This window comes from Chelonoidis abingdonii, chromosome 2, assembly GCF_003597395.2.
Source record: "Chelonoidis abingdonii isolate Lonesome George chromosome 2, CheloAbing_2.0, whole genome shotgun sequence".
Classification (NCBI taxonomy): Eukaryota; Metazoa; Chordata; order Testudines; family Testudinidae; genus Chelonoidis; species Chelonoidis abingdonii.
The window spans coordinates 2,633,456-2,645,117 of record NC_133770.1 but is presented as its reverse complement, the minus strand read 5'-3'; the positions used below and the strand labels follow the sequence as shown (position 1 = coordinate 2,645,117).

The 11,662-nt window shown below is 46.1% G+C and overlaps 1 protein-coding gene across 1 annotated transcript in view; it reads right to left on the bottom strand.

The window, feature by feature from the left end:
* Positions 1–5,352: 5,352 nt before the first annotated feature.
* The window catches only part of LOC116828000 (GTPase IMAP family member 8-like), a 30,223-nt gene continuing 23,913 nt past the window's right edge, over positions 5,353–11,662 (bottom strand). Inside the window, exon 3 of the mRNA XM_075062108.1 lies at positions 5,353–6,521. Coding sequence (XP_074918209.1) covers positions 5,692–6,521 — 830 coding nt within the window. The 3' untranslated portion in view covers positions 5,353–5,691. The remainder of the gene's footprint in view (positions 6,522–11,662) is intronic.

The following is an 11,662-nucleotide window of genomic DNA, read 5'->3' as shown; positions in this document are numbered from 1 at the left end:
GTTAAAGCGGCTAGCAGAGTAGAGCAGTTTTGCTGGGATGTTAGACATAGTGGAGCAGTTTAGTGGGGACAGCTGGAGGAGTAGATTGATGGTGGTGGATGCAGGCGGACTCCATTCGATGTTTTAGATGCATGGCTGCAGCAGAACTCCATGCGAATACAGAGGGAGCCCAACAGTCAGTCCCAGGCCCATGTAAGGTGTCCTAGACATCTTATACATCTCATATGCCTCTCCCCCATTCTACTAGAACTAGTTGCTGGGGGTAAAACTTCATTAGTTGCAGATGAACTAAAAACTTTTGAACTCTGGGGCAAGCCCTGACCAGGCACAGAGACTTTTGGGCTTGACATTATGGACTTCCGTGGGGTGATTTGATGGTAACGTAAGAACCTGAGGGGAAAAGGACATTGCCAAACGTACTGGGAGGTGGGTCATAGTTTGCCTCATGAAAAGCCGCAGTGATTTGTGTCCATGCAGCCTGTTTGTGGTGTTTTCCTCAACATAATGCTGCATTGTTCCCTAGTCTTTATTACAAAGGGCTTTTGCTAACACTCTCAGACGTCCGTGCAGCTTGCGAAGAGGGGAAGTACAACTGCAACTATCTTTGACTTAATGTGAGTTGACTCTACCTGTAATCTCTGTAGTCTCTAACAATGGCCATCGTGTGCCACTGAACGTATACGGGTGAGGACATATAAGCTGTTGAGAGACTTGCACCAGGACTTAGGAATTTGTAGGACTATAGGAACCTGGAACTAGTATTTCGCTCCCTAGAGGCGTAGGCGCCCCGCGGTGGCTTTTCCTAAAGGAGGGGGGGTTACGGGCCCCTTCCTGAGGGTTCGAGCCAGTGCGCCTTTTCATTGCGTAGTGTGTGCAGTCTACAACCCCTGGAGTACTGAACCCGCCCTTGTTGCTGCCAACTCAGAGGGGTAAGAGGGTTAAAAGAACAACCCAGCCTTGGCTGCTGTTGTGCTAACACAACCCATGGCCCAAACTCAGCGAGGGAGAAGAGATGCACCGAAAATGCCAGCCACCTTCCTGCAGTGCAAGGAAACTGCTACGAGTCAGCAATGTCAACAGGAGACCGTGTGGGCTCACCCACAGATGATGGAATGCATGTGCGTGAGAATCTCTCCTACACAAAGCCCTTTAGATCCTTGGTTCCTTGGCCACTGTTTCATCACTTGCAGCAAGTGATGAATTCTCTGTTTCTGCTATTAAGACGGGCTCCCTGGCTACCCCACCTGCCAGTCACAAGGATCAGCAGCAATTTAGTGTCACTCTTGAAAAATAGACTCAAAACCTCCTGCTTCTCTTTGTGCCGGACAAACTCTCCAAGGGGTCATGGGGACCCCCTGGGAAGCACCCCCAGGCCTGCACGCAACACAGGAGAAATGAAATGAATGACAGGAGATCAAGCGCACCGGGCAGCTACTCCTGTGCTGAGCTGGCACGAACTTCTGCGGGTGATGCCTGCTGTGCCAAAAACGTGCAGACCAGATTGATGAACACAACCACCAGAAGGGGCACAGCAGAGAACTGATGATGTGCAGGGGTCCCCTGAGGCAGGGGACAGTCTAGAGATAGTCGGGGCTCACCCAGCCCAGGGTACAAGGACCAAAATGACGGAAACCAACCCCACTGCCCAAGAGCTCCCCCTCCGCTCACCATGCCAAGTCCGGAGAGCGAAATGATACCAGTGTAGCAGCAGGAGATTACAGCCCCAGGCTGCAGGAGGGAGAGTGTCTAGGCTGTTTGTCCCCGAGCTTTCCTCCATCACGCACAACAGCCAACCCCTCCACCCCACCCCCACCCCGGGAGAACAGACAGATCAGAGTACAAACCCTTTAAAGTACATCAGAAGCAGGAAGCCTGGCAAACAATCAGTGCGACCACCGAAGAGTCAAGGTTGCTAAAGAAGCACTCAAGGGCCCGTTACAGAGAAGCTCAATGAATTACATGCATCAGTTCATCACTGCAGAACGGGTGGGAAAGGTCCCCACAGGATCCCCACCCTGAGCCATTGTTTTTAGGTGACAAATCTGAGGCAACTGTCCAGACTTGCGTTTCTGGTGTCGGATCTAGAGTGTCAAGTCTGAGGAACAAATTGATCACATTACACAGTAAGTGAATCTGTTACAGCAGGACCAGGTAATATATCACTACCACGAAGCATTTGGAGCTGAACTCCAATGTGAAAACTGCAGAACTACTAAACTGGTAATGTTAAAAGGACTATTGCGTTAAAGTCCTCGCCTCTGTACCAGTAGCTGACTGGAGCGCAAGTAGCTAATGACTGACGTCACCATTTTTTTATAAAAGGCTGCTCAGCCGAGGAGATCCTGATGCAGATACAGGTCAGTAAGTTCCTGCGATTCAGTTTCTCCAGGGCACAAGTGGCAGTTTGAGCGAGAATCCTCGGTAGTGAAGCAGCATGAATAGCAAATCAGACACAGACCAGAGATGAAACATGATTTGGTTGGCGTAAGAACCAACATGGTTTTTGTAAAGGGAAAATCATGCCTCACCAATCTAGTAGAATTCCTTGGAGGATGGTCGTCAACAAGCATCAGTGGACAAGGGGGATCCAGTGGATATAGAGTACTGGGCTCTTCAAAAAGCCTTTGATAAGGTCTCACATCGAAGGCTCCTAAGCAAAGTAGATCAGTTATGGGATAAGAGGCAGGTCTTTTCTTTCACGGATCATTAACTGGTAACAAAGCTTGGTAGGAATAAATGGTCAGTTTTCACAATGGAAAGGTGTAAATAGTGGAGATCCCCACAACAACCTGTACTGGACCTGTGCTCTTTAACATATTCATAAATGACCCTAGAAAAATGGGTTTAAACATGAGGAAGGCAAAGTTTGCAGATGATGCAAAATTGCTCAAGATGGTTAAATCCAAAATTAACTGCAAAGAATCACAAAGGGATTCAACAAAACTGGTAACCAGGCAGCAAAATTCCAGATGAAATTCAGTATTGATAAGTACAAAGTAATTCACATTGGAAAACATAATCCCAACTATACATACAAAATGAGGGGGTCTAAATTGGCTGTTACAACCCAAGAAGGAGATGTTGGAGTCATGTTCTCTGAAAACATCTGCTCAGTGTGCAGAGGCAGTCAAAAAAAACCTAATAGAATGACAGGAACTAGTAGGAAAAGGATTGATAATGACAATATCTGCCACTATAGAAATCCATGCCATGTAGTTCTGGGCACCCTACCTGTAAAAAGATATTAGAAATGGAAAATGCACAGAGAAGCTAACAAAAATGTGTGGAACAGCTTTCGTGCAAGGAGAGATTGAAGAGACTAGGATTGTTCAATGTAAAAGAAAAAAAAACAACTAAGGGGACTATGATAGAGTCTATACAGTTATGAGGGCACTGAGAAAGGGAATAGGGCTGCGTTACTGACCCCAATCACATAACACAAGAACTAGAGGTGATTTGATGAAATTAATAGGCAGCAGGTTTAAAAACAAACAAAAGGAAGTTCTTCACACAGCGCACAGTCAACCTGTGGAATTCATTGCCAGGGGACATTCTGATGGTCAAAAATATACCAGGGTTCAAAACAGAACTAGATAAGTTGATGGAGGATAAGTCCATCATGGCTATTAGCCAAAATGATCAGTGACTCAATCCTCATGCTCTGGGGGTCCTAAAACTGACCACCAGAAGCTGGGAATGGACAAAAAGGGAGGATCACTGATTCCCTCTTACGTACCTGGCACTGTTGGAAGACGGGATCCTGGGCAAGATGGACCATTGGTCTGACACGGTGTGGCCGTTCTTATGGCTGGTGTTCAATTTCAGCTTATGATTTTTACAAACACATTGAAATATTTTAACGAGTTCCCTGATTTTTAATCAGTCTAAATTCTTTAAGTGTCAATATAAACATGTTCAGAGATGGGGCCTGTAACTGAAATGTTATGGGTGAATTTCACCCCCGTATAGAGGCAGCTCACGCGCACGCGCACACGCGCACACACACACACACACACTTAAATCTACTTAAAGATGTATTTTAAGTACATAAGTGGGTTTAAAGTGGTGCCTTGGCTTCACGCTGACTCCCTGCACTAGGGTGATTTTCATTTCTATTTTATGTGTGGTTACAAATATAGGATTTTTTTGTTTTGTTCTCTTACGGTGAAAATATTTTATTGTAACTCACTGAAATACAAGTGCAAACTATAAGCATAGTCTTTAAAGACAAACCAATTTAGAGCTAGAGAAAGCAGAATCCAGACCTGGTCTTGCATGTACAATTCTAATATTTGTTACCAGGAAACGATTACTTCTTTAATACTTTAGAAGAACAAGGAGAACACTTGTTAAGTTCTCTCACTTTAAAGGACACATATCTTCTGCCAGCTTTTGCAAGCTCTGGCAACCAATGTATCAATAACCAAAAAAAAAGTCTCACTCAACCAAATTAATAGTAATTTCATCTATTTTTCACTACACCTGTCTAATATTTCATACATCAGAAGCTTAGATTACCTGCTCAATTTCATTTTCATCATAAATCAAAACATGAATATAAAATAATTCCGACATCTCTAAAGATAGATTGTTTAATTTTGAGAGGTTTATCCTACAGCAGTCTCCTAAGACATGTTTTCACAATAAGGTGTCTTAGGTACAGATTTCTCAGTAGATGTTAGTAAAGAACAACTGCTAATTAATGGTTTGACTTACTGATCTCTGTATAAACATTCTGCACTAATATAGGGTGAGGACATATAAGCTGTTGAGATGCAGGACTTAGGAATTTGTAGGGTTATGGAACAGTGAAATTTCTTTAATGACTTTAAGAGATTATGGGATGTGAGGGAAACAAACACAATAGACATGAGTTTGCCATGTGAGGTGTTAGCAGACAAAGCCAATCTGCCTTAGGGCTGCAGAGGCATCATGACCCTGAGCAGGGAGGTGAGAGGGCTGGCTAGAACCCTTGGAGTGATCACTCCTGGAATGGTGCTTTCAGATCTCGGCATTTCACAATCAGAAAAGGTGAATTACAAGGGTGCTGGAGAAGAGCAGTAAAATGAGTTGGGCATTTGGAAGAACTGAATTGTTTAGGATGGGCTGAAAGTTTATACGTAGGGATAACTGGGTGACATTGAAGAAAAGAACAATTAGGATAGCAGGATATTTTCTTAACAGATAATAGGGCTTTAATCAACAAAGATGATTTCCAATAGTGATTTGTTTAACACTGAATGGAACAACACATTGGAGTAGATACTTTCGGAAACAACTCTCCAAAGTCTCAACCCCCCAAGACCAGGAGAAAATGGGACATGTACTCCTCGTGACTTTAGAGCCTGTCTGCACAGCATTTTGAAGCAAGCATCCCAGCCTGAGCTAGCAGGTCTCACACTAGTGCTCTAAAACCAACTTTAGAGACAGCTCTGGGAAGCTTCAGCTCGAGCTGAAGCTCGGGTTCTGGAGCCTAAGGCTTTGGTTGGGCTTTTACCAACCTGGGCTGAGAGACGTGTTCCCACGCACTCCAAAATGCAGTGCAGACACACCCTGAGGAGCTTTGAAAATTTTACTTAAAGAGTTAAAAGTTCTTTTCCCTCCATCTCTAATTCCTGAGCCATTACAAAGCCTGGTAAAACCACAGGAGAACCAGACAATAGACGTAGCTCAGTTACCATCATTTCTGAACTAAAAATATTTTGGCATTGAGATACTTGGCACTCGGAAAGAGAAACCCCAGGAATTAGACTTCTTTGTTTTTTTCTCGTAGGATTTCTGTGTTTTTATCAATTCTTTCAGCTCAGCCTCCCCTTTTGCACACCGACATGCGGTTTCATCTTTCTCACAAAACATGGCTTTTACCTTTGGAAGACTCTTAGCCTTTTCATGCATCTCATTGGTGTAGAACGGTTGGTCTTTCTTCTCCTCCACCATACGAGCAATCTCAGTCATCAGCTCTTCAGCCTGGGCAGCCCGTTCCACCCACGTAGCTTTATTGTTGAAAGCGCAGTATCGGCCCAGACACTGTTGGATCAGCTCCTGAAGCTGTTTGTTATCTGGGTGGGAGATATACTGCTCCAGGGTTCCACTCCTGAAGTCTTCTTTGTGGGTGAATAAGACGATTGTGTACTTCATGGCCTCGGGGCCAAAAATCTCTTGTACTCTCCTCACGGCGAGCTGGTCTTCCTCAGTGAAATGGCCCAGCTGGGTCACCAGCACCAGAGCGTGGGGGTCTGGGGAGGAGAGCGCGACACAGCGACAGATCTCACGGGTAGTTTGTCCATCAGAGTCCTTGGTGTCAAAAATAGCAGGCGTGTCGATAACCACAACCTTCCTTCCATTCCAGGTCCTGCTGCCTTTGCTACATGTCTGAGTTACGGGCACTGCTGCCAGTACAGACTCAAATTCATCCTGCCCAAGGATGGTGTTTCCTGTCGCACTTTTCCCACCTCCAGTCTTACCGACGAGGATGAGCCTCAGTTCTGATTCCCAAGTGCATCGGCTGCTGCTCCCCGGCCCTGTTGGGAACAAGTGCGACAGATTCAAAATATCACTGCGCAGGTACCAGAGAGGGGGCAGAGAACAAAGATTTGTGGCTCCAAATGACTCCTGCTGAAAGTGAAGTGAGCTTACATCTCATCCTAGTGAACCTTTATACACTGGGAAAACATCGCACAACACAGCACTTTGCACCATCTGGATAGGACAGACCTGGGACTAGAGGACTAGGGAGTGCTGCATTCAGGTCTGAGGCCCGTCAATGGAGCTGTGTTCGGTTTCAGACAGAAACAGTGGACGAAGACTGGAGTTTATTGGCACAGCCATGGGGCCAAGACTGGAGAAGCGCAGGATGCAGCAAGTTGGGGTCGATTTGAAATGAGGCTGGAACAGGGTACACTGGGGATAAAGAGGTGGATGGGGAGGGAAGGCTGCAGCCCCAGGATTGGAAGGGGAGAGGTGCTATGAAATCAGATTGAGGTTCATGGGCGGATCTTTGGGATACGTGTGCATGTCACTTGACTCAGATCCCCAGTAGCAGGCCGAGCCCTTTCGGAGAGATTGGCAGCATCCCCAAGAGGAGGTAATCCCAGTGCCCACCCTGCAGCACAACTAATCCAGCCAGTTCTCACTAACAATGTCTATGGAAGGGGTCAGCAACCTTTGACACTCAGTTGCCGACCCCTGAATCTATAGACTGAGCAGATTCTCTGAATTACCAGTAGGCGCAGTGTCCCATATCTCACTAAGATCAAGGAACTAGCAACATCCCTAAGCCAACACACAGCTGTCGACATCCAATGTGCTGGACTCCTCCCAGCCAGGGATCAGGCCCGGCCATGGAGCAGAGACAGCTGGTGTCAGGGACCTCCTCCCATGCACAGAATGGGGACACATGGGTCTGTCTGTGGGGTTGGAGGTCACTGACCACAGCATAGGCTGTCTCCAGACTCGATGCTGGTAGCTCCGTGTGCCAATGGGGAGTGTGCTGAACTGCTGCTTCTCACCCTCACTGGGCACCTGCTGCTTGGCTCCCAGGGTCAGGGCAGAGAAGGGAGAAGGCAGAGGGGAGGGTGATGGATGGGAGGGAGGGGCCTAAGCAGAAAAGCAGAGGGGCAGGGGGCTGGGCTGGTAACCGGTATGAGGGTGGGGAGCTCACAGGAATGGACAGTAGAGGGAATAGGGAGTGCAGGAGAAACATAGGGCTGAGAGGAGCTGCCAGGTCCCAGTCCCACCACCAGGGTAGAGTGAGTCCTGCTGCCATTGCTCACAGGAAGGGCTGGGGTGTGGCCTGAGCTCCTGCAGGTAGGGAAGCTGGAGGAGGAAATGGGGCCCTGTGAGGAGCTCCCCTCATGAGGGTGTGGAGCACGTGAACCAGAGTTCAGCTGATACCTGAGAGCCAGGAGGGGGAGGACGAGAGAATGAAAGGTTGGGAGGGAGAGGAGGTGGCAGTGAGCATGGGGCTGGAATGAGTGAGGAGGGAGGAGGGGGTCGCAGTGACTGCAGGGGTCACTGGAAGGAGGTCAGGGACACAGTAAGAGGAGAGGAAAGGGGAAGGGGAGGCTGTCGGTCTGAGATTTGAGCTCGAGCACTCATTCTGCACACAGAATAAAACAGAGACAGCTGGCTGCTGCTCCCACTCCCCTGGGTTCCTGCCTGGGGGGTCCCTGCTGACAGAGCTCTGTGGGTCGGGGGTGGGGGCACGTCCTGTGTGTCATCTGCTGCCACTCCATGTCAGCTCTATGAGGGTGGTGGCGAGACCCTGCACCCAGGGTCCTGGGCTGGGGTGGTGATAGGGCCGGATTTCCAGTTAGGCACAGTAGGCACATGCCTGGGGGGCTGGCATTCTAGGGGTGCCTACAAGTTAAAAGTGGGTTAAAAGTTTTCAATTTTTATGGAACATGCCAGGATCAGTGTTAGGGGAGATGGGTGCTGAAGATGCTGTGCCTAGAGGTGCATAAGGCACAGATCTGTCCCTGAGTGGTGGTGGTAGGTGCTCTACTCAGCAGGGCGTTAGGTGCAGGATCCATCCTGGGCAGGACCCAGCTGCCTGAAGGCTGGCTGCAGTGATCCAGAGAGGAGGGAGGCCCCAGCCTGCACGAAGAGGAGCAATGGCAGGACCCCACCAGCCCAGCACCCAGCCCTTGTGTGGCCCCACCCTCACCACCCTACACCTGGGCACAGCAGCAGCAGCAGGGCCATGGCACAGGGGGGAAAGAGGGAGACAAGCATTAAACCAAGAGAGGGGAAACTGCATAACAAAAGAACTTCCCCTCATACAAGTACTGCAGTGCAATCTCTTAACTGTGAGAGTGCAACATACAAATATAGAATTATTGTGTTATCTAACTGCACTCAAAACTAAAACAATGTAGGCTCTAAAGTTTTACAAGTCCACTCAGGCCTACTTCTTGTTCAGCCAATTGCTCAAACAAGTTTGTTTACATTTATGGGAGATAATGCTGCCTGCTTCTTACTTACATCACCAGAAAGTGAGAACAGGTGTTCTCATGGCACCTGTGTAGCTGGTCTTGCAAGATATTTACATGTCAGAATGCTACAAATTTGTATGCCTCTTCATGCTTCAGCCATCATTCCAGAGAACATGCTTCCATGTTGATTATCCTTGTTAAAAAAAATGCATTAATTACAGTTGTGACTGAACTCCTCAGGGAAGAATTGTATGTCTCCTGCTCTGTTTTTACCTGCATTCTGTCATATATTTCATGTTATAGCTGTCTCAGATGATGACCCAGCACGTTGTTCATTTTAAGAACACTTTCACTGCAGATCTGACAACACACAAAGAAGGTACCAATGTGAAGTTTCTATATAACTACAGCAGTCGACTCAAGGTTTAAGAATCTGAAGTGCCTTCCAAATATCCAAGAGGGACTTAGGTGGAGCATGCTTTCGTAACTTAAAAAGCAAACACTTGAGGTTGGATACAAAGACCCGAACCACCAAAAAGGAAAATCCAATCCTTCTGCGAGGCTCAAATCAGATGTGTAAAATGAATGTGTGGTTCAGGTCCACTGCTTGGATTGTTATCGAACAGACCCATCATCACATTGGACCGTCCTTATATGGTGGGTCTTGAAGATATGAAGGGACATATTACATGCCAGATGTACTAAAGATGTAATCTCTGTGATGCTGAACTACACAGTGCCATTGCAACACCTTTTCTCATTTCATGCTGACACTTGTTCATCAAGAAGCAGGCAGCAATTATCCTCAAATGTAAAAATCTTATTTGTCTGAGGCATTGGCGAACAACAACAAGGATCTGAGGTGGTTGTGAACTCCAAAGTTTAATTGTTTTAGTTTTGAATGCATAATTCCACATTGTAAGTTCAACTTTAATGATAAGAGTTTGCAACTAGAGTGCTTTGTAGAGTTAATTGAAATAATTTTATTTTTTTGCTTCTTTTTAGCCTGTGCAAATATTTGTGAAAAATATATATCAAACAAGCAGGTACATCGGTATTGTGTGTCGTAATGAAATCGATATATTTGAAAAATGATTGGAAAACTATCCAAAAATATTTCATAAATGTAATTCTATTTAGTACAAGCGCTTAATGGGATTATCTTTTTTTAATAGTTGCTTGTAGAGCCTACGATTTTATTTTTTATTCATTAGGTCTAGAAGGTGAAATTGGGGGAGGAGTGGACAAAGCCTATAGGTGGGGTAGCCATGGGTATAGGACACTGGTTAGTGTGCTCTAAAACAATTTCAGTACAGGATTATAGTTCAGGGAAAGAATGGAAAATTTTAATCTGTGCTTAAGGACTTTTGCTGAACTTGGGTGCTGGAGAGGGAAAAAAGGCCAGACTACAGGCTGGTCTAAAATGGCGCTGAGGGCTACTGTGGCTAAAAATCGACATAAGTTACACAACTTAGCTTAGTCTATCTTACAGGTGTCTTCACTGCGGTAAGTTAAGATGTTGACCCTCTCCAATATCTGCCTTGCTGTGCCTTCTGATGGGACTCGCTCGAGTTGACAGAAGCCCCGAATTTATCGCGTAGATTAACGTGATAATTGAACCCTGCTGAGATTGATTGTGCCCGTCTACAATTGCCACGCTGGATTGCCAGCCTGAGAGTGGTATCAGAGCTTGTTAAGGTAGGTGAGAAGAGTTAAACTCTTAATGAGATGTTTGTAATAAAGTTGGAAAATGGCATAGCGGTGAAAGAGGAGATTCAGTGGGGTCTGGTTTTGAAGAAGGATGATTGGCAGACTCAATGAGTGGGTGAATTCAATGGATCATGATGAGATGAGTGTAATATTGAAAACAGTGGGGGAAATCAATAAAGAGCTACATGAGTTGGAGGAATCATTACATGCATTAACCAACTGTGGGGTTTCACATAATGGAGAGGAAGAGTCAGCGAAATGGTTGGAGCATCAGGCTAATCGTTCTTTGTCCAGCATCTCACTTTATATTCATTGGTCTGCAGATCCTTGTTTCCCACCTCCTAAAATAGTAATGATTTACCTCGCGAGCAGTGAAGCAATTACAGGCCTGTCTAAGTTAAAGTGACATCAAGTTGAGGGATACTTACAATTAAAGCCTCTCAGAGTGACAACTGGTTTGCTTAATGGAAATAGTCATTTTACTATTGGTGGAGTAAATTGTGATTCAGTACGTTTGGGAATACTTTAGGAGGTATTTCAAGACTGTGTCTTCGATAATTGATCTCTAGTAAAGGTTTCACTGTGTAGTGAGGTTGGTAGAAGAGCATTTACTATTTTCATTTACTGAACTGAGAAAAATTGTTCTACTGGGACTGGTTTACATTAGAAAGTTAGATGACCACGCTTAACATAGTCAGGGCATGAAAAATTCACACTCCTGGAGAGAGGTAGTTAGCTCTGACCATAAGCGACAGTGTAGACAGGACGCTAAGTCACAGAAGGTATTTCCATTGACCTAGTGACCACTTGCGGAGAGTGGGATTCCACAACGTGATCGAAGAACCCTCCTGTCACTGTAGGAGAGTGCCTACATCGGAATCTCTGCTACAGCTGAGGCACTGCTTCAGGATTCTAGTGTAGCACAGCGCTAGAGATTAGGTCTGTGGTCTCCGAGTAGCTCAGACCTGCACAGATTTAACTTCACAATTTTGAAAATTTTCCCTATTGTTCTCAGGTAC